At 37.5% G+C, this 21,923-nt stretch overlaps 1 protein-coding gene across 3 annotated transcripts in view; it reads left to right on the forward strand.

Annotated features, from left to right (window-relative positions):
* Positions 1-21,923, forward strand: part of LOC117794205 (sex determination protein fruitless) — a 175,586-nt gene that overhangs the window by 126,386 nt on the left and 27,277 nt on the right. For all 3 annotated transcript variants that reach the window (XM_034634750.1, XM_034634751.1, XM_034634752.1), the window contains exons 4-6: positions 6,033-6,224; positions 6,328-7,998; positions 8,956-9,084. In XM_034634750.1, coding sequence (XP_034490641.1) covers positions 6,033-6,224; positions 6,328-7,998; positions 8,956-9,084 — 1,992 coding nt within the window. The remainder of the gene's footprint in view (positions 1-6,032; positions 6,225-6,327; positions 7,999-8,955; positions 9,085-21,923) is intronic.

Here is a 21,923-nt window from a genome sequence, read left to right on the forward strand (position 1 = left end):
TACTTAAAATAAACAGCTGCCACACTTGATGAGATAATATTTAATTTTATTTATTTATTTTTTCCTGCGTTTTTGCAATTCACATTTTGTGGGCCCCCCGTTTTCCCCCCTTACCCCCTTTTTGCTTATCACCCGTTTGCTCTCACGCCATCGTTCACACACACACACACTCATACACACACGCACACACCCGCGCACTCGCAAGTTTTACAAACGCGCTGCGCCCTTGCCTTTTTGCCTTCTCCTCCCTCTCTGTCTTCGCCTCCTTCTCCTCTGCCGCTATCGCTGTCGCATTCGCAGTCGCTGTCGCTGTCGTTTCGCACGCTACACTAACGACAAACGGCGCGGCGTTAAAGCTCTCAGCTGCTGCGTTGCGTGCGCTGACGCTGACGCCGTTTCTGCTTAATGCTTTGCACGCCGCCTCGCACACACACACACACACACACACAGACACGTACACATACTGACGCTTGCACACAAAGTTGGTTCCGCTGCGAATGCGAATATCAAGGTCAACATGTGATGTGTGGTTGCTGCCCGCTTCTCTCTCTTTCTCTCTCACTCTATCTATCTCTCTCTGTCGCGTCATCGCCGCCGCCGCCGCCTCTGTCGCTGAAATGAGCTCTAAGAAAATAATTAAATAGCAGCAGTTGGCAAAAAAAAACCGCAATTTTTATTTGAAGCGCAGTTGTTAAATTAGAAATGCCACATTACTTTTTTTTCTTTGGCCTTTTCTGCAGTATTTTATCTATTTTTTGTTGATCACTAAGCTTCCCTTGTATATTTTTTTGTTGGCCATTAATCAGCTTCAAAAAGCCAAGTTATTTGTTAATCTTATGCATAATATTTTATTATTATAATAAAATAATCAAATCTACAAACAAAAATTCAAACGTAAGTAAGTAGTTTTTGTTGCGCATTAAGGAACTCTTTCAAATATTGTAATTAGTCTTTAATTTAAAAGTTACCAGATGGCTAAGGAACATTGCATTTAAGGTTAGACAAATGTTGGATTATGCTTCCGTCATTTTAAGGCTATAAAATTTTTTTTTAGTATAACAGATTCCAGATGCTATGTAGTGTAGAATATATCAATATCACAGTTTGTTTTAATTACAATACATTCCATTTGTAGCTGTCTTCATTATAAAAGATTCCATTGTAAAAGGTTAGCAAAAGTTATGACAGTTTAGTGTAATTCTATTATTACAGTTTTAATATTGCAAACAAAAGATAAGATATAATTTAAGATATTAAACCATAGAATCCAATATCAAAACTTGTGTAGCTAAAATTTTTTATTTTTTTTGATAATATATTTTAAAGTTTTTTCTAGACTTAGACTAGTTCTGCAAGTTCCAAGTATTCTCCGTTGGTTGAAGTCATTTTCTTGCTCAAAAAAAGATATTACAGCTTCCAGAAAAAATGGATGACTAAACCCAAGTTGAATTGCATCATTTGATAGTCGTGAGTTGTGAGATCGACTAGTTAGTAGTTATTTATGGCTGCTCGTTCTGTATATACTATATAGGAAAAGTTTCATTATATCACCCAGCACAGTTTTGTGAGTCAGACAACGGTTTGACAAGCGCTGAATCAACGCAAAACGTGACTGTTTTACGACTCTTAAACTGTAAAGCGAAAGAGGGGAGTGTGCGTGGGGATAAAAGATGAGGAAGAGGTGGATGTGGTGGTGGCAGGCAGGGAGGGATGGAGGGGGAAATAGGTGTGACGACTCTGCCAACTTAACTTACAAAATACGAAAAAAAAAAAGCGTCTCAGAGACTCTGTTGCCAAAAGGTTAATATTTCTATTATGGCCACTCCCTGAAAATATTCTGGTTGTTGTTGTTGCTTAGATTGCTGTTGCTGTTGTTGCTGTTGTTGTTGCTGTTGTTGTTGTTGTTGCTTGACCACCATCGGAGCAGTCGGGTCCTCAAAACACTGCGGCGAAATATGCAAATTATTATGTTTGCATATCGCCTGCTCTATACATAGATTTTGAAGTTGTTGTTGCTGCTGTTGTTGCTGCAATTGTTGCTGTTGCTGCTGCAATTGTTGTTGCTGTTGTTGTTGGCTGCAATTTCTGCATTTGCTGCTTGCGGCTCTTTTCATTGTTGTTGCGTATTTGAGAGGTTTAGTCGGGAATCGCAGAGCTTGGACTTACAACTTGCTCTGTGTTGCAGTTGCAGTTGCAACTGTGGCAACAACGTCCCCTGTGTCCACATTTATGTCTTAATATAATTTAAGTTGCAGCTGCCTTTTGATGCTCGGCGCTACTGCCACAAATAGCCACTGAACTGCACCCACCTGAACCCAACTTGCACCACCTTCAACCAGCTTAACCCACCTGTGCCTGTGCCCCACTCACTCAATCCCACTTGGGATTCGCTTTCGCCTCGGGCTGATCCACACAATTGGCGGCTGTTGCAAGCATTATTATTAGCATTTTCTCCATCCCTGCGATCATCTTCTTCTACTTCTCGTTTATTTATTTTTCCTTTTCCCCTTGCTCCTTTTTCCTCTATCTGACTCTCCCGCACTTTTAATATGCGCAAATTTATGTAATTTACATTAAAGCATTTTTTATAGCAAATATTCTTGTAATTATGCTATAATTTCATTTTATTGATTTGCCATAAACGAGCTGAAGCATCCTACGTACGTATTATCAGAGATGCTCTTCTATTATCATAATTTTCCGACTTCAATCATTTCTTAAACGGTTTTTAATAGGTAAGATAAATTCCTGAAAATTGGCAGAACGCTACATTTTGAATTCTATATTCAATGAGCTTATAATGTTTTTTTAAAAATGAATCAATGAAATTTAGAAATTTTATAGTAATTTTATAGAAATTTCTCAATAAATATCGTCTTTTGTTAATGTTAAAAGTTGCAGAGTTGGCAATAAAAATGTGCGTTTAATTATCGATCGCATGGCAATCGATAACAACGCTTAAATAGATTGCCTGGGCGTTGCCAGACTAGTTAAAGGTCTGCCTTTGGAACAGTTATTCCACATTGATTAAAGACAGTGCGTAATTGGCAATAGATATAAACATGCAGTAGCTGTAACACAATCATTTACAATTACCAGTTACCGTTCTCGTCCATGTTCCAGTACCAGTCCCAGTTCCAGTTCCAGTTCATTTGGATCTGATTTTACGTGCAGCTGTAAGGCGGTTGTTGTCTTTTGTAATTTCATTTAAATTTGTTGACGATTTGACCGAAATGGGAAAGTGGCAACGCCCACATAGACACGCAATCTTTAAGCCATACTTGAGTTAACCCTCCCCCCCTCCCACCCGTTCCCCTACAAGTATCCCCTCCTTGTGTTAATCTATTGCAATTTATGTTGTTGACTATTTGGGCTGCAAATTACATGCAACATTTTCTAACTGCGTCTGGCGTTAGAAATCAAAGCCTTTGGCGTTCATTAGCTTTGGGGGCGTTATGCCAGCAATGTTAATAATAACACTGCTACTGCGACGTTGACTGCAGCTGCAGCAGCAGCAGCAGCAACGACGACGACGACGACGACGGCGACAGCGGCGTTCAATTAAAAGTGTTGGCAATTTGCGCCGCTTGGACAGCGCCTCCTCCTACTGTAAGTTTTCCCCGTTTTGTAATCAGGAAATTCGATTTTCTTAATGCCAGACTTGTACACTGTACTCTTATAGTGTTGGCTAGCTCCTCTCCCTCTCTCCCCCCACCCATCCATTGCTAACCCCTTTAACAACACTAATATGCGCGTGAATTTATTAGCCCTCATTTTAGCATGTCGTTTTTTTTTATGCCCACGCAAAGGGTATTTTAACTTTGTCGAGCATTTTGTAACGCACCAAAGGAACTGTTGCAGATTCCAATAAGTATATACAAATATTGTAGATCAGGTAGAGCCGAGCTTTTCTTTTTTTACTCAGTTTTAAAATTATGAAAAAATTATTTTTTTTTAGATATATCTCAACCAATCGCACAGATTGTTTCCTTGGTAACTTACTCTACATATTGAGCAAATTTGGTTAAAATCGGATCACAATATAATAAATGTTTGTTCGAAAATCAACTTTTAATAAAAAAAAAATCTTACTAATCTTACAGTTTACGTATTTGGAATAATGTTATAAACTCTGTGCATATTTGGTTGAAATGGCACTACTATTATTATATATATATAAAAAATTCTTTGTCCTGACTCAGTGACTGACTGACTCACTGACTCTCTGATCATTGCACAGCCCAAACCATAAGACCTAGGAGGCTGAAATTTTCACACAATCTTATAAAAGAAACGAGCGGTGGAAAATCAATCTACCGTATAAAAAGTTTAATAGTTTTTTTTTTAGATATCTAAGCCAATCTTACAGAAAATGTAGTTGGTATGTTAAGATGAAATGTACTTAAAAACGATCAGTCTAAAATTTAATGCAGAGTATTAAATCTTCGGCTTGTCGAGCGTAATCTTTCTTTCTTTTTTTCTGGTTTTTTTTTCTGGCTTTTTTTGCCATTTGGGGGCGTGTGCACGCCGATTGCATTTTTTTAAATAAATTCTAGCGCAAACGGCGCGTGACAGGCGAACAGCAAGGAGCAGGAGCGAGAACTGGACCCGGACCCGATACCGATACCAGTTCCTGTCCCCACCCGCTCTCCCTCTCTGTCGCTCCGCGTCTGACTCTCTTCGAAGAGAAGCCAAGAGCCAAAAGCTCATTAGGCAGACGGTCGAATCTATATGCGAAATGCGAGGCCGACGCCTTTTCAATTTGCCAAGCCATGAAAATTTACAACATTGCCCCACACTCTCCCCCCTACTGCCCCTTGCCACCTCACGACTGTTGCCCATTTTGCCGAGCTGCATTGCATACCCCAAGGCGTGCAAGCGCACATAAAAATCGACAGATATGCGGCAAGTTGTTGCCGTTGTTGTTGCTCTCATTCCAGTTGCTGGCAGCGCATTGTCATTCGTGGCGTGTTCACGCCTTGACGCCCGCAGCCATCGCAGCCAGTTGGCCAACTGTTGGCCAGGCTAAGACGCAATGCTGGCCATGTTGACTGCTTTCGGCCGGCCAGCTGTGACTGTTGCTGTTGCTGCACTGCATCTTCAAAGCGCAGCCGGTGCCCAACGACGATCGTAAATCTAATAAATGCTCCCCTTCTCCCCACCCTCCCATTACTATTTCTCTCTCTTCTTCTTCTTCTTCTTCTTCTTGCACCTCAAGAGGTGGAGGAAGAGCCAAGATCATACAGCAACTGATTGAAGCATACAAAGCACTAAAACGAAGCATTCTACGTGATTGTATGCAGCTTTCTAATGTACAATCGATAAATATGCGGTTATCGATAAACTTAAATTATGCTTTGCAGAATGTATTTCCAATTGCTTTAATGGAAATGTGCCGCTCAAGTGTAAGCTACAACTTAAATTACTTTCAAATACACTATCGATAAATATGTTGCTATCGATGAGCGATTATTAAGCACAGTAAACAAAGATGCAATCGGGAAATATTGGGTACTGGAACTTGAATGATAATTGGGGTTGAACTTGTTTTTAACTGCACAATCGATAACAATATTTTTTATCAATTAGCTGTTTTACTTAGCAATACTTTACAGTTTAAGCTTTCTACCAATAAATAAAATCTTTAATTGCTAAATATATGTCAAATGACTTTCTACAATGTAATGGATAAATATGCATCAATCGATTAACTGATTTATGCTTGACAGCAGGGCTCAAAGTGATTTTCAATAGCTGATAAGTGACCAACAGTTGCAAAAACAGGCTTTTTACCTGTCGATAAATTATCGATAAGCATATTTTTAAGCCTAAATTCAATTTACTGCTGACTGAACTAGCAATATAGGCATGTAGACTATATTCAGATATTCTGCTTTATATTAAACACATTTTAGGATTAGTTTGCAAACATTTAAGTCGAAAATGATTTTCGGAAAATCGAATTATATTCCGAGTGAAACTTTAGTTATATCTTATTTATTTTTGTGTGTTTTCTTGTTGTTTAATTTTAGGTGGTCCTCTCAGCCTGCTCCTCGTATTTCCAGAGCCTGTTTCTGCAGCACTCCGATCCACATCCAATTGTGATACTGAAGGACGTCCGTTTTGCCGAGCTGCAAACATTAGTTGAATTCATGTACAAGGGCGAGGTGAACGTGCAATATTGTCAGTTGCCAGCGCTGCTCAAGACAGCCGAATCACTCAAGGTGAGTACCTAGAGAGGGAGAGAGAGACAGACAGTGAGAGAGAGAGAGAGAAAGAGAGGATAACTAATTAATTGGGAATGCCCGTGTTATTTTTCTGAAACAGGTTAAAGGATTAGCCGAGATGACAAATCAGAATACGACGTTGCGGGAACCCGAAAGGGAACCGGATCGACTGCGTCCTCATTCGCAGGCGAGCGGCAAGGCGGCCGATAGTCCAGCCCTGGATGCCACAGCAGCAGCGGCAGCAGCAGCTACCAGTAGCAGTAGCAGCAGCAGCAGCAGCTCAGCAACAGCAACAACCACAGCGACAACAACAGCAACAGCAGCAGCAACAACAACAACGGCAGCTGCAACGGATAACACAGCGGCAACAGCTGCTGGTACAAGCAGTACAACAACAACAGCAACAGCTGCTGCAACCACAACAACAACATCATCAGCAGCAGCAGCAGCAGCAACAGCAGCAACAAATACATCAGCAGCAGCAGCAGCAGCAGCGTCGACAGCGACGGAAGCGTCACAGACGTCAGCGTCAAAGCGTGAGGCAAGCGAACGTTGCAGCCCAACGCCGCCAAAGCGGACAGCGAGCAGCGCTGCAACATCGTCAAGTGTGGCGCCAATAGAGCTGCTGGAGGATGAGGACGAGGATGAGCTGGAGGAAGATGAAATGGAGGAGGATACACCAATGCCGCTAGATCTCTATCAAAGACCCGCCGCCGCCGCCGCCGCCGCCGCTGTTGCGTCTCTTGAGCCGCCCGAGAGCTCAGCTCACAGCAACAACAACAACAGTAGCAGCAGCAGCAGAAATAACACTAACAATACTAACAACAACAGCAGCAGAAACAACAACAACAGCAGCAGCAGCAACATTATAAACATTAGCAGCTGCAGCAGTAGCAACAACAACAACAACAGCAACAACAACAGCAACAACAACAACAGCAGCAGCAACAACAGCAGCAACCAAATCTCATCGGTGGCAGGTTCGCCGAGTGGCAGCAACGGTGACTGTGGCGCCACAAATGTTGCAACTGAGTCAAGCAGCCATGTTGCTGCCGTCGCCGTCGCCGTTGCCGTGGACGATGACGATGATGATGATGACGACGATGCGGATGATAATGATAATGATGATGATATGGATAATGATAATAATAATGTGATTGTTGTCGATCGTTCAAGTGCTCATGCCGCAGCAGCAGCTGCCGCTGCCGCACGTGACATTGCCCAAAGGATTGCACACCATAGCGCCAGGCTAGTCCATGGCGAGGACGACGACGAGGATGAGGAGGAGCTGCGTGAATCGCATGACAGATTGCTGCACTCGCACTCGCACTCGCATTCTCATTCGCACTCACCCGGTGTGCTGCAGCCCAAGACGGAGATCATCGACGATGATTATGATGATGAAATGGATCTGGATGATGATGATGAGGCGGACAACAGCAGCAATGATATGGGCCTCAATATGAAGATGAGCAGCGGCGGTGTCGATCTCTCGACGGGCTCAACCGTCATACCATCGCCTCTGATCACATTGCCCTCATCATCCGCCGCTGCGGCAGCGGCAGCAGCAGCAGCGGCCGCAGCAGCCGCCATTGAGTCCGCCCGCTCCACGCCCGGCGGTGGCGCCTCCGATCTAAGCCTGTCCATGGCACAGTCAGCGCGTCCAGCGTCACGCTCATCGCGCGATGGCAACAGCACCGCCGACGGACGCGCCTCCAGCCTCATGAATCCCGGTGTTGCCGGACTCTTGCCAGTGCAATCGGTGCCATTGGTAAGTCTATATTCCCTAAACTATAGTAGTCAACAGCCCGGCGAAAGTTAAGATAACTTCCAATTTGAGAAAGAACTTTCTACGACAGCTACAAGCTTAAAGTCTAACAATTCTGTTAACGTAACACTGTTAACGTCACATTAACACTAACATTTAATGTTGCGAACTCAGCTTAACTGCATTTCTGGATGAGATTGTTAGCGAAGACATATTTAAGGAGCTCTAATAGGAAATGACGAATAGATGTATTTAATAATATGTAAAAATTACTTTATTCTGTTAACGTCACTAAAAACATATACAACTCTTTTACCACTGACTTTAGACAACCTTAGACAGCTTAATTTGACTGAATTGCAAATAGAAAAAAATTCTAGAGTTCATAAGTGATGAGTTTTATTAGAGAGTCACAGATAAATTATGAAATAGTAAATCCATTTTGTTAGCGTCAAACTGTTAACGTCACTTTAAAGTTAACATTTAATGTTGCTTTTTAGTACGAGACGCGATTTTATTGCGAGTCGCAAATAGATACACCGAATAATATATTAAATTTAAACTACACTGAATTACAATTGTCGAACTATTGTCGAATGACAGACTTCGAAATGTTTACTATGATATATAAACGTCACACTGCTAACAGATTAAGATTAACTTAATTTAGTAGACGTAACGTAACTTGGTTTCTTGCTGTAATTCTTATCAGAAAACTTTACGGAATATTAATATTTCTTTTTGTATAGACCTTAGATCAATTATTTTTACAGATTTGGTTATATATGCTACGCAATTTCTATAACTTTAGAGTTAGCAGAGCACTGTTAGCGTCACATTAACACAATTGAGTTAAACTTGGCTTGAATTCATAATTTAACAACAGTTTACTAGATTAAATAAGTTGTCTGTGAACCAATTTCACTAGCAATTCTTTCCAATTTCTCCCTTGCCCCGCAGAGCCTCAAGAAAGAGATCGATTGCAGCGAGGATGACAACAGCAGTCACAGTAGACACATGCAACCGCGTTCGGCATCAGCTGGCGGCGGATTGGGCGGCGATCTTGATTACCGCGCCTCACATGAGTCGGTAAGTGCTAAAAAAGAACAAATTTAAAAACAATCCCCCCAAATAAACAAGCAACCCAGCAATCCAGCAAACCCCAAAACCCTGCTCTAAATCAAAACAGAACAACCTCCCAACCCAAAGACAATATAGATCAATTACCCAAAATTGAAGTAACTCCAAACATAACCTTTCCCGATCCATTCAGTGAATGCTTTTGCTGCTTCGATAGGTCTTCATACAAAGTTGTTTCCAAAAAATTAAACCAAAAACAATATCAAAAACCTTTTTTCAAAATTCACAAATGAAAACTATTTTTTTCGTGACAAAAATTTCACCTCACTGATAGAATGCTATTAACTATATAGTTACTATAGTAAATACGTAATTACATTATATACTTTATACACTTTATATGGCTACACGCTCTGTCTGTCTATATACCTCTCTCTCTCTCTCATTCTCTCTCTACATTCTCAAAATCTCCTAAATCTTATCTTTAAAACTCCAAAATCAGATTCTGTCTTTTTTTTTACTTTAACACACATTTTACGTATTTCTGTCTCTCTTTCTAACACTTTCTCTGTTATACTCTCTCTCTTTCTATCTGTCTGTCGTTTATATACCTGCCATTTATATACATTGCATATTTATATATCTCAAAAACAAAACTATATATATATTTTATTACAAGAAAATAATACAAAAAGTAACAAAAAATTTTTTAAAGCAAAGAAAACAAATCAAAACTCAACATATGTTTTTGCTCTTCGTCGTGTTCTTTGTCTATGAATTTTATATCCATATATATATATAACTATATATAATCAAATATATATTTATATATAAACACATATATATATTTTTAACCTATACAACTATATATCCCATAAATATATATGTATCCATATATTTATTCTTTCCTTTTTTTACATCACCAAATACTCGTATTTATTCAATTTTCTGTTTCATACACAATGCAAAGTACCAAATAATTAAAAAAAAAAATACCAATCTAATGTTAGCTGTTCAGTTGAATATTTATCATATTTTTTATAATATAAATATTTTCTATATATTGTTGTTGTTGTTGTTGTTTAATGTGTAGCACTCTCTCTTTCACTCTCTTTAGCTAAAAACTTCGTTTATTCTCTAGTCTACCCGTAACCGTAATATGCTATTTCTCTCTCTCTCACACACACACACACACACACACATTCTCCCTTGGACGCCCACTCTATATAGTTACTTACATACAGATTAAAATATATATGTATATATATATATTACATACATATAGCTCAATATGTGTGTTTTGTTGCCTATGAAATCACATAAACACACACACACACATACAGTCACACACGAATGAACACTCGCTGCAATAAGTTGTCGCACAAATAAATGTTATTCCCTTTTTTTCTCATTCGACGATTTGGTTTAGTTTGCAATGCTTTCTAATGTAGTTTTTGTTGCAGTGTGTGGAACTATGTGTTTGTGTTTGTGTGGCTAACGGATTTCGTTACCTTACTCACACACACACACACACACACACTTTTCACATTGCTAGCAATTTCCGTTTGCAATACTCTTTTGGTCATCCTCATCCATTTTGCCTTTTTCCTCATGCTCGTATTTTTTGTTTCATTTATTTACTTTGACCATGTCTTGTTTGTTTTCTATTTTAATTTAATACTTTTTTCTGTCAGTTTGTTACTGCTACTGTTGTTGCAGTTGTGGTTGTTGCAGTTGCATGCTTACAACACTATAATTTTCAATATGGCCGGGTCAAATCAACGTCCCTCCCTCTCACCCAGAGCCAGAGCCAGAACTAGTTGACTCAAAGTCATTCATTCACTTTGGCAAATACCCTACAAATAGTTTCAATTTGATGCATAGTCAGGAAATATGTTGTGAATGTTTATATGAATCAAATTAATTGAACACCGCAATTTAATACTGCAATTTTAAAGAAATTTTTAAAAGATTAGATTTATAAATATTGAATATTAGAATATTGGCTATTTAATTAATAAAGCCCTGCTAGTTATTGAACTTTTCACCATACTATATGATCTAGTTCAACAGAAGTAGAAACAATTCAACTAGATCGATTCTATAAAATATAAGAAAGTTATTATAACAGCTTTAAAATGATGTAATTCAAAGGAATCATTTTGAAAAAATATTTCGATATTTTATTATACTCGTATACAAAATCGATAGCCTTTTCATCTGAACCATAGGTGGTGAGAAGCGCATAGAGAGGTCATTTGTCCATGTAACGTTTTATGTACCTTCTTGTCTGTCGTTTTGCCAAATGTTCTGTGTCCAAAATTTATTATACAAATCTGGTGGATAAAAAAATTAAAATGTAAATAAATGGAGACCAAGGTAAATGAGAAAAATGGCACATGTTAAAAATGGAAAAACGAAAGAAATTAAAATACAAATTCTTATTCAATTTTCGTATATAGTAGATGCGCATTTATGTGGGCTGGTTTTTTTTCGAGATGAAAATCCTGCTGGCTAAAACGTTGCAAAATGCTTGTAGCATGCATTTAGGCGCGTATTCGCTTGATGTCAGCGAACGCAACTGTACTTTTCGCGGCGGGGGGAATTAAAATGTTAAGGAGAGTTGAGAAAGCCGAGCCGCAGCGACAACGGCGAAAAAACTGGCAAAACATTTAGCTTCCGGCAAATATATTTTCACATTACAATTTCTTGTTTTCTTATTTCGTTTTTCTCCTTCTTTGCCTGGTATTTTTTCCTCTGTTGATCCTTTTTCGACACAATCTCCCCCCCTATTCGCCTCTTTTGTCCGCCTTTTTAAGCGAACAATTTTTGTGAACAAGCAAAAACAAAAACAAATACACAAAAAAAATAAAAATAATAGTCGCCACTGTCGTTTTTATTATATTTCTTGGCTCTACTGTGTGCGTGTGTGCATCCCTCTGTGTGTGTGTGTGTGTGTGTGTGTGTGTGTGTGTGTGTGTGTGAGTGAGCTGCTTTTTTTCCTCACATTTTTGTCGCCGTGTTCGTCAACGATGACGACGACAACATTGAGGACGTCGCCAGGGCAAAGAAAAAGCACAAAACGCACTTTGTTGCAACGCTTCACGAATTTAAGCAACGCACACAAGCACACGCACAGTTTACAGTTACAGCTACAATTGGAGGGATGAGTGGAAAGGGTAAGGGGGAGATGGAGGGGGAGGCTGCACACGGGTTGACAGACACAACGTTTGACGGCTGGTGAAAAAATGCAATCAGAAAGTGAATCACATCAGCTGGCTTTGCAAGCTGTCTATCGATAGCACTTGCGTTATCGATAACACAAAGCAGAAGCAACTATTTTCATAAGTAACTGTTGCAGCTACTTCAGTTGTCAAATGAATGCATCGATAACAGTTCAAAATAATAACACAGTCAATACTTATCGGAATTTATTGATTAGTGCGCTAACACATTTTCATTTAAAATTATGATGAAAGCTAATATTGTAGTTACTTCAGTTATTGAAGTTATCGTTAAGCACCGATAACATATCGATATGTCATGCTGAGCACTTATCGAAGCTATCGATAAATATGTACAAAAAAGTAAGAAGAAATCAAATTAGTATTTGCAAAACTTGCCATTGTCAATTACCGTCATTTATCGTCAACAAAATTAAATTGTATGTTATCGATAAATCGAAAAGCTCTGCCGAGCGCAATTTAAACTGCCTGACGCGTCGCTTAAATCCGAAAAACATTTTGCCAGACACTCACACACACACTCACGCACACGTAGAGGAAACGCACATGTGCATAAATTCAAATAAAAATTTATCTAAAAAACAAAAAACCAAAAAACAAATAAAAAACAAAAAACAAAAAAGTAACAGGCGACACACGCGTCTGGAGTCGTTGTCGGACGTTGACGTTTACACACACACACACATTTACAGACACACGCACACATACTTTTGCTAATGGCTACCCTTTGTGTGTGTGTGTGTGTGTGCGTATGTGTGTGCTATGCAATTCGTTGCCTCCACATTTGGCATTGCTTCAGAGCTGAGCAAGCCGCATTTGCCGCATCATAAATACTTTTGCTTTTACACTTTCCTTTTTGTACAAATGTGCCTCCCTCTTCTCTCTCTCTCTCTCTCTCTCTCTCTCTCTCTCCTGTCTTGCTCTCTCATGTTGCTTAGGGCGTCTAGAAATTATAATAATAATAATAATAATGGCAGCGAATAAGCTTAAAACGACAAAATCAACTCACAGAACCAACAACTTTTGCTTTCTTTTTCTTTTTCGTTTGCTTTCATTTTGCAAACACACACACACAAACACACACATATACGTACACATACAGCTTTACATGCGCGTATTTAATTTTGAAACAAATACCTTCTTTTTTTCGTAAGCCGACTTGTGCCTCATCCACTCTTCAAACTTGCTGTCTCTCTCCTCTCTCTTCCCGTCTCATTCTCGCTGTTTTGTGTCGTCGTCGTCGTCGTCGTCGTTGCTTTTATGCATTTTTTTCGTAGCATACCTTTAGGCTGTGTCTCTCAACTGACTGTCGCTGTGCTTGCATTTTATGCAACGTCATCGTCATCGTCGTCGTCGTCATCGCTTTTTAGTGCTTCTCCTTCTGCCGCACCACCTTCTTTCAGCTGTTCCTCCACCAGCTGCTCCACCTTCAACAGTTCCTTCTTCCACCGACTTCTGTGTTGTTGTTTAGCTGCGTATGCGTAATACATTTTTTTGTGGATCTGTTTATTTTTTATTTGGGCTCGCATAACTTTTGACTGCATTTAGGCAGCCGCATTTCAATTATTAAAAAATATGAAACGGTTCCTAGTCGTGTCCCTGTCCCTGCCCCGCATCCTGCCCTTATCAATGGAGCTACTGTCAATCACACACACACACACGCACACATACACAGAAACGCACTTAACAAAAATATAACGCAGTCCAAACAAAAATCTCGAAACGCAACAAATGGCAAAGCGCAAAAAATATGGCATTGTATGTATGTGTGTATGTGTGTGTGTGTGTATATATATGTAAACACTTTGACTCTGCAGACCACGCACATTGCACATTTATGCAGCCGTCCCTGCGTCGCCGTCGCCGTTGACAGCGCTGCCCGGGCATTGTAATCAGTGCGCCGCGTTGATTGCAAAGTTTTTCAAGTGGTTTTTTGCCCAGCCATTTCCCAAACAGCCCCCACCCCCGTCCGCCCCTTTTCATTTTCCCCCAGCTCTCTCCTAGTTTGTTTTTGGGCGAAGTACCATGCGACCCAAGTGACTAAAGAGAGGCCAAAAATGAAGAGAGTTGTGGTAGTTGTGGGGCAAATTTCATCATAAAGCTGCTAATAGCCATGTCTAACGGTCTGTTTGCCAAATGGCTTAAAGAGTTGACCAAATAAATGCGCATTTTCATACGCACATCTTTAAGTTCACTTCACAAAATTATACAGTTGGAGAAATAATAGTTATGGCGCTGCCAGATCGTTTGCACATTCGATAGCTAGAACTGTGAAAGTATTTTGTTGCATACTTTTGAGAGCGCATTTTAAATATGCCAGCACAAGGATCTGTTATATTTTGGCAGTACATTAATTTTTTGTTGCATACTTTCGGGCTGACAATGTAAATATTGATTTTGAATTAAAATTGGACAGGCTTTAACGATTTTGAAGCACATTTTGGATTATTTGATGTAAAGTTATCGGGGAATTCTTTAAACCAGCAAGCCTCAATTTCAGTTATCTTCCCGCTGCTCTCTGACAATGGCAGCATGCGTTCAATGTCTGACTTTTGAATCTTTCAACTGCTTTAGCTGTTTTTATTTTGTGCACATAGCGAATTTCTGTGTGTGTGTGCGTATGTGTGTGTGTGTGTGTGTGTGTGAGAGTACATATATATTTTATTTTTATTAAAAATCAGGCAAAAGCGCAGCCAACAACAGACGATACCCCCTAGCCAAAACGTCAAACGGCACACAAAACAAAAATATATTACAAAAAAATAAAAATATTACAAAACTCTGCTGCCTAGCGAAACACACAGCCTCACACACACACACGCTTACACACGCACACTTCCATAAAAGCCCAAAAAAGCAAGCAGAAAAATATTTTGTTGCATACGCTGAGCGGCCAACTGCAGTTCCATATGTGTAGCCTTCAAGTATATGAATGTGTGTGTGTGTGTGTGTGGGTGTGCCTGTGAGAGTGTGAGTGTGTGTGTGTGTGCATATATTTGCATAGCTCTTCGTCGTCGTTGTTTTTGTTTTTGTTGCTGTTGTTGCTTACAAAAAAATTATAACAATACATAATAATTTGAGGAAAAATATTACGAAAAAATATTTCAAATAGTCGCTTCCGCTCTAACGGCTTCTATCCCCCATCCCTATTTATCCGAGTGCAACCCTTGGCTAAATGCTGCCTACCCCAACCCCCCTGGCATACGCTTGGCTGTATGTGTGTGTGTGTCTCCTCTTGCCAGATGCGTTGTATGTTATGCGTCATCTATTGCGTCTACTTATTTTGGCTAGAACTGTGGAGCAGGATAAGTGGAGCATAGGATTTAAGGGGATGGGAGAGCGGTTTCATTTGGGGGCAACGTATAACGGGACAGGTGGCAGCTACTCAAAAGGCCGCAAAGAGTTTCATTAAAAATGCGATTTTATATTAAAAATGGCAAAACCAACAAACTGCAGTGCAGCGAGAAGCGAAAAGTGAGAAGCGCGAAGCGAGAAGCGAAGAAAGCTGCTTTAAGTGCACCGCACAACATACGGAGAAAGCGAGAAAATGAGAAAATGAACAGCACCAAAAACGCAGCTAAGTAAAACAACAACAAACAAGATAAACAAACAAAAAATAAAATAAAAACAAAATACACAAAAAAAAAGGCCGACGACCGTCGAAAATTTTCGTGCAAAGAAGCCAAAAACCAAAACCAGACGCACATGGATCGATATTTGATTATTATTACGACGACGACGATGGTAGAAAAGTCGCAAGACGATGACGCAGACATCGACATGGCTGGCTGGACAGTTGGACGGCGGGACGAAGGGACGATGCTTGACAGACGTAGTCAGCACATAAAATTCAATGACAGTGGCAAGACGGATGGGGCATGTAGCATGTGGCATGTAGGCAGACTCAGCAAGCGCTTAATGTCTGGGGCGCTGATAATGATTCCATTAGCCAAAAAGGTGGCACATTGAACTTGCAGCAGTTCAACGACATGTGTGGCAAATGAAACACACATACACATGTATGTATATATTTGCGTGCTGTCACCCACTCTATTTTGCTCGCTCTCGCTCTCGCTCTCTTACCCACTTCAATTAGAAAACAATTGCAAAGTCAGGCTGAAAGATGCGATTGCCTGTTTGGGCCAAGTAGCTGGCCTGCATAATGTGGCCAACTGCAAGTAATGGCAAATTGGCCTTCTAGCCATACACACACTCACACACACATGACCCAGATTACTGTTGCAACTGGCAGCTGGCAGCTTGTCCGCTTATTGAATAATGTGCCGCATTTCGTTTGTGGCGACACCCAAAAACCCAAAAAGCGCCACACTGCAATTTGCCTAATGGAAACCTTTAGCAAAAGCTCGTCAAAAACTAAAAAAAAAATGGAAATCAAATCACGCAATAGTAAAACCGATAGTTCTACTGCTGATTTGTAAGTTAGTGGTGCAGTCAGTCAGTCAGTCAGTCAGTCAGTTAGTGAATTTGAAACTGACCACTGGGCCAAGCCTGTGAGCACTTTTTAAGACGACACATTTCAAGTCATGCCAAATAAGAGATCAAATTAAATTTTCCTGCTTTGTGTACCAAATTATGAAAGTTCAATCACTTTTGATTGACGATTCAATTAGTCGCAATCAAAGAATTTAAATTAATTTTTAGCCTGTCGCAAATTTCACTTGTATTCATATCATTTAGTTATGATTCAATCATTTCTGATTGATAGAGTGCTCTGATTAATCAGTCACAACTCAACTATAATACAATTCAAATTCAATGCAATTTTGATTTGTGGTAAAATCTACATGTCAATTTGCTAAATGCTGTGAATTCAATCATTTCTGATTGATGAATGCATGATTGAGCATTATGAAAGTTCAATCACTTTTGATTGACGACCGTATGATTGATCGTTAACTACACTGTTCAATTAGTCGCAATCAAAGAATTTTAATTAATTTTAGGCCAGTCGCAAACTTCACTTGTATTCATATCATTTAGTTATGACTTCAATCATTTCTGATTGATAGAGTGCTCTGATTAATCAGTCACAATTTAACTATAATACAATTCAAATTCAATGAAATTTTGATTTTTGGTAAAATCTACATGTCAAATTACTAAATGCTGTGAATTCAATCATTTCTGATTGATAAATGCATGATTGAGCATTATCAGCACTGTTCCATAAGTAAGTCATATTTTAACTTTGCTGTTCACAATCGATTAACTTTAAATTCTGTTTTAAATTGCTGCTCGTTTGACTCGGGATCAGCTAAATGGTGTGATTTCAATCATTGCTGATTGATCAAGTATTCTGTTTTGTTATCTTTATCTTCTATCATACGGAATGTTGTGACTTTAATCATTTCGTATTGTTCAATGCGCAATTTAATATTGAATACCTTGTGATGTCAGTTACACGTAAACGTTGCCATTCAAAGTATTAAATTGTATGCAAAGTCATACTATTCTATTACCTAGTTGATTAGTTTAAGCTGATCTATCTTTGTCATTCACAAATTAACGTTGCGAATTGCAATTAATTTTTCAGTACTCACTTTTCTGTCATACTTTGGCAATCTTCTGTAGAATTTGCAATTAAAACGAACTACACATGTAGCTTTCTTAGCCTTCTTAAACTTAAATCAAACTATTGACGAATTTTTTGCATAACCTTTTTCGTAAGGTGAGTTGATTGAGTATTATTTATTTTTAATTTTTTGAATTTTCGAATTTTTTTTATTCTATCCTAAGCCTTACCCCTACACCTCCATACACCCACACAATTACACAAACAAATTAATAACTTAATAGCTTATACAAACTGTATCTAGTAATTATTATATTATAATCATATTATATACCTGTATTATGCATGCTACAAATACTAAAAAACTAATCAACTTCCACAAAACATTATATAAATACTCAAAATACCAATACCACATACTAAAAATTCCAGAAAAGAAGAAAATCGAAGTATTTTTAGCTTTTGTTGCGCTTTATACAAATTGCAAAAATAAAAAACAAATCCAAAACTCCTTAACGAAATTATCAAAATTTATACTGAAATTTGGCTGAAATGATGATCAAAATTTGACTGCACATGAATTTGGACTATTCCCGAGTTGAAAACTATATTCCCCCAATTTGAATTGACTTGTAAAATTTCCAAATGTCATATATTGGAATTGACATAACCACAAATTTATGCTAATTTAAAACGAAATCAAATAATATGGAAAATGATATTAAATAATGCTAATAAAATTATTTTGCATATGTTTTACTAGTTGAATATTTGTTATTTTTCCCAATTTTTCTGTTGTTGAATTACTTAAAATGCTTAAAATACTCTTAAATATACTTAATATATAATAATACTGTTAATTGTGTAATTTTTGCTACTTATCTTGCTGTCTTTGTCTTACACGCTATTTGCCTCACTCTGTCTATTTCTCTCTCTGTGTCTCTCTATCTACCTCTTTCTCTCTGTCTTTATCTATCTATTTGTACTATTAAAATATTTCAATGTGTCAAACTGTGTGTTGTGCTTTTACATACTTATATAATTAATCCAATCCAACAAAATGAAAATCAAATAGAAAATCAATGAGAAATAATTGTCAAGAAGCGAAGTCTGCAGCCATTTTGCTAGTAAATACTACCACAACTACTATATCATCAATTCAACCTATAAAACAAGAGGGGTCCAGTAAAAAATATCAAACATGTTCTCTGAACGTTGTGCAATTAATACAAAAAAAAAAAAAGAAAAAAAATACTGAAAAAAAATTTATTATCTATAAAAATGCATTAATTATAAACAAGAATATCGTACTAAAGCGCTTTTGGTGTTTTTTTTTAAAGTAACCATATGAAAAATAGAAAAATCAAATCAAGTAACAAAATAAAATATCAAAAAAATACCAAATACCAACGAAACAATTTCGTTTAACAAGCAACAAAAAATACTACAGCTACAAAAACTACAACAGAAAAAACAAATACAAGAAACTAAAATTAAATTAACAACATTGATGCTATACACACACACACTCACAAACACAAACACACACATACACACTCACTCACACACACGCATACACACACACACACACACAACAACAACAACATACACACAGACGCAACGACATATACATTCCAATGTATTTTTTTTTCGATATATCTATGTATTATCTAAATGTGGAACGCTTTTACATAAATCGTTCGTTCGTTGTTCGTTTATGTAAATGGTAAATGTGTGTGTTCTAAGTATATTTTCCATAAACTAAATGTATTTATTTATTTTTGTTGTTATTCAATATTCTATGTGACATTTTCAAATAATACATCTACATATATATCTACTATGTATGTATGTATGTTTATATGTATGTATGTATGTATCGTCTGTATGTTCGTATGATTTTCATTGTCTTTAGCATTTGATTTCAATTTCAATAACAATTACAAATTTAATAAACATGACCGTTTATATAATATTTAAAGTACTACATCAATTGCATACTCTTTAAAAAACAGCCAAAAAAAAATATACACTACCAATTTTACAGAGCATCAGGTGAGCTAGAAGCTAGCGAGTAAATAAGTAACGAGTAAGCATTCGTCTCGTTTGTTATACGCTCGCCCGTTCGTCATGGAACCAGAACGCTGCGCTGCGAAACTGACGAGAAAGCTGCTCGTTGAAAAGCAACGAGTAAGCAGTAAATAGCGAGAACAAACAGGCAATCGATAGGAACCAACGATCTCCATTGTCAGCTGCTATTGCCATTTATTTATTTATTTGTTATTTATTTTTTGATTGAGTTTTCACGGTATTTTCTACTGCCTTGATTGAGTTATTTAATTGGCCAAGTAATTAAACTTTCTATAGTTTTTTCCCTTTATTTAATCTGAGTGTAAGGGAGAGTTTGTGTATGTGCGTGTCTGTTGTTGTTGTTGTGTTTTAATTGTTGATGTTTTGTACCTCGATGTTGTTCAAAGATTGTTGTTTATTTTAATTTTATCGTTTACTCTGAACTCTATGTCTATCTCTAACTCTATCTCATTATATTTCTATATATTTTTCTATCTGTCTATTTCTTTCTATCTCTATCTCTCTCTCTCTCTCTGTCTATCTGTCTAACTCTTTTTACAAACTATCTAACTTGCTCTGTCTGTTTTAAATATAAATAATTTACTCGAATATATATATACATAATATATGCCTCTCTGTACCATATAATTTATCGTTGTTGTACTCTAAAGCTATTTACAACTAAGTTTCAAATTCAAATTAATTAATCAATTAATTAATTAATTCGAGCGATTAACAAATACTATAACTTAATATTGTAATCTCTCTATATGGCATATTATATGTATATGTATAAGTCTACAGATCTGTCACTTGTTTTAGGTATGGTATATATACGTATAACACTTACATATACATACATATATAGTCCATGTATATGTAGTTATATGTTTAATATATATTTATATATCGACCTGATTTCCAGTTTGTATCAAGCCTTGTTTTGATGTATCGACCCTCGTTTAGTGGCATTGCCAACAGCAAGTGAATGTGTAGGCGTTGCCAGCTTTTATTAGGCGTTGCCAGCAGCTGCAGTAAGAAGCCAGTCAGGCTGAAATTTCTCCGACTTTGACAACTCGTTTGAGGTTCCTCCAATGGTTCAATCAGGGAAATGTTTGGAATCTTTACAACAGTTTTTTTTTTTTTTGTCTTTTATGTCGTTGTGACTTTCTACATGATAAATGGTTTCCTTCTTGCTTATTAGCTTCAATTGGCAACTCGTCGCTTGTCGTTCTGATTTACGTTACTCCACACCAAAGTCGATTTCGTTGTTTTTATGTATTTCATTATTTATTTAATTTTTTTGTTTTGTTTTTTGTTAATTTTGTCAAGAAGTTGATCTACGTTTTTTGAGAAGTGGCTGTGCCTAATGAAATCTTTTTCGGATTCGAATAGAATTCACATATTAGTCAACTGGCAAGCTATGCTACGCTACAAAAGAAATGACTTAAATACTATCTCCAAAATAAAAATACTGGAAAACTTCTTGAAAATACTTTAAAATTGAATTCGTTCAACTGTTTAAAAAATTTTTCTTTTTGTCTCACAACACTTTGATTTAAAACTAAATTTTTTAAAAACAAGCAGAATAAATTAAAAAAAATTTAAAAAAAAAAAGAACACGATTTGGCCCAAATTGAAAGCTACGGAGCTGCTGAGTTTGTTTTCTACTGTTACGAATATGTTGTATGTTTATTTTTATATATTTTTTCAATTGTTTTTTTGGACTCTTTTATGTTAACAAATTGTTTATTATTTTTTTTCAAAATTTCTTTTAAGCACCATTAGTAATATTATTATTTTTAATCAAATTAAATCAATCAAAATTGACATACGGTGACAGCGAAATTTGGACGCAAAAATTGGCAAAACAAAAAGAAACCGAAAAAGTTTTTTTTTCTTCTTGTTTTTGTTTGTTTGTTTCTTTTTTGGTTTTTGAGCGCACAAGTGAAAAACGCAAAGAAGAAGTAGGCAAAGTACGTGGTGAAAAATACTTTTTT

Source organism: Drosophila innubila, chromosome X (assembly GCF_004354385.1).
Source record: "Drosophila innubila isolate TH190305 chromosome X, UK_Dinn_1.0, whole genome shotgun sequence".
Taxonomy (NCBI): Eukaryota; Metazoa; Arthropoda; class Insecta; order Diptera; family Drosophilidae; genus Drosophila; species Drosophila innubila.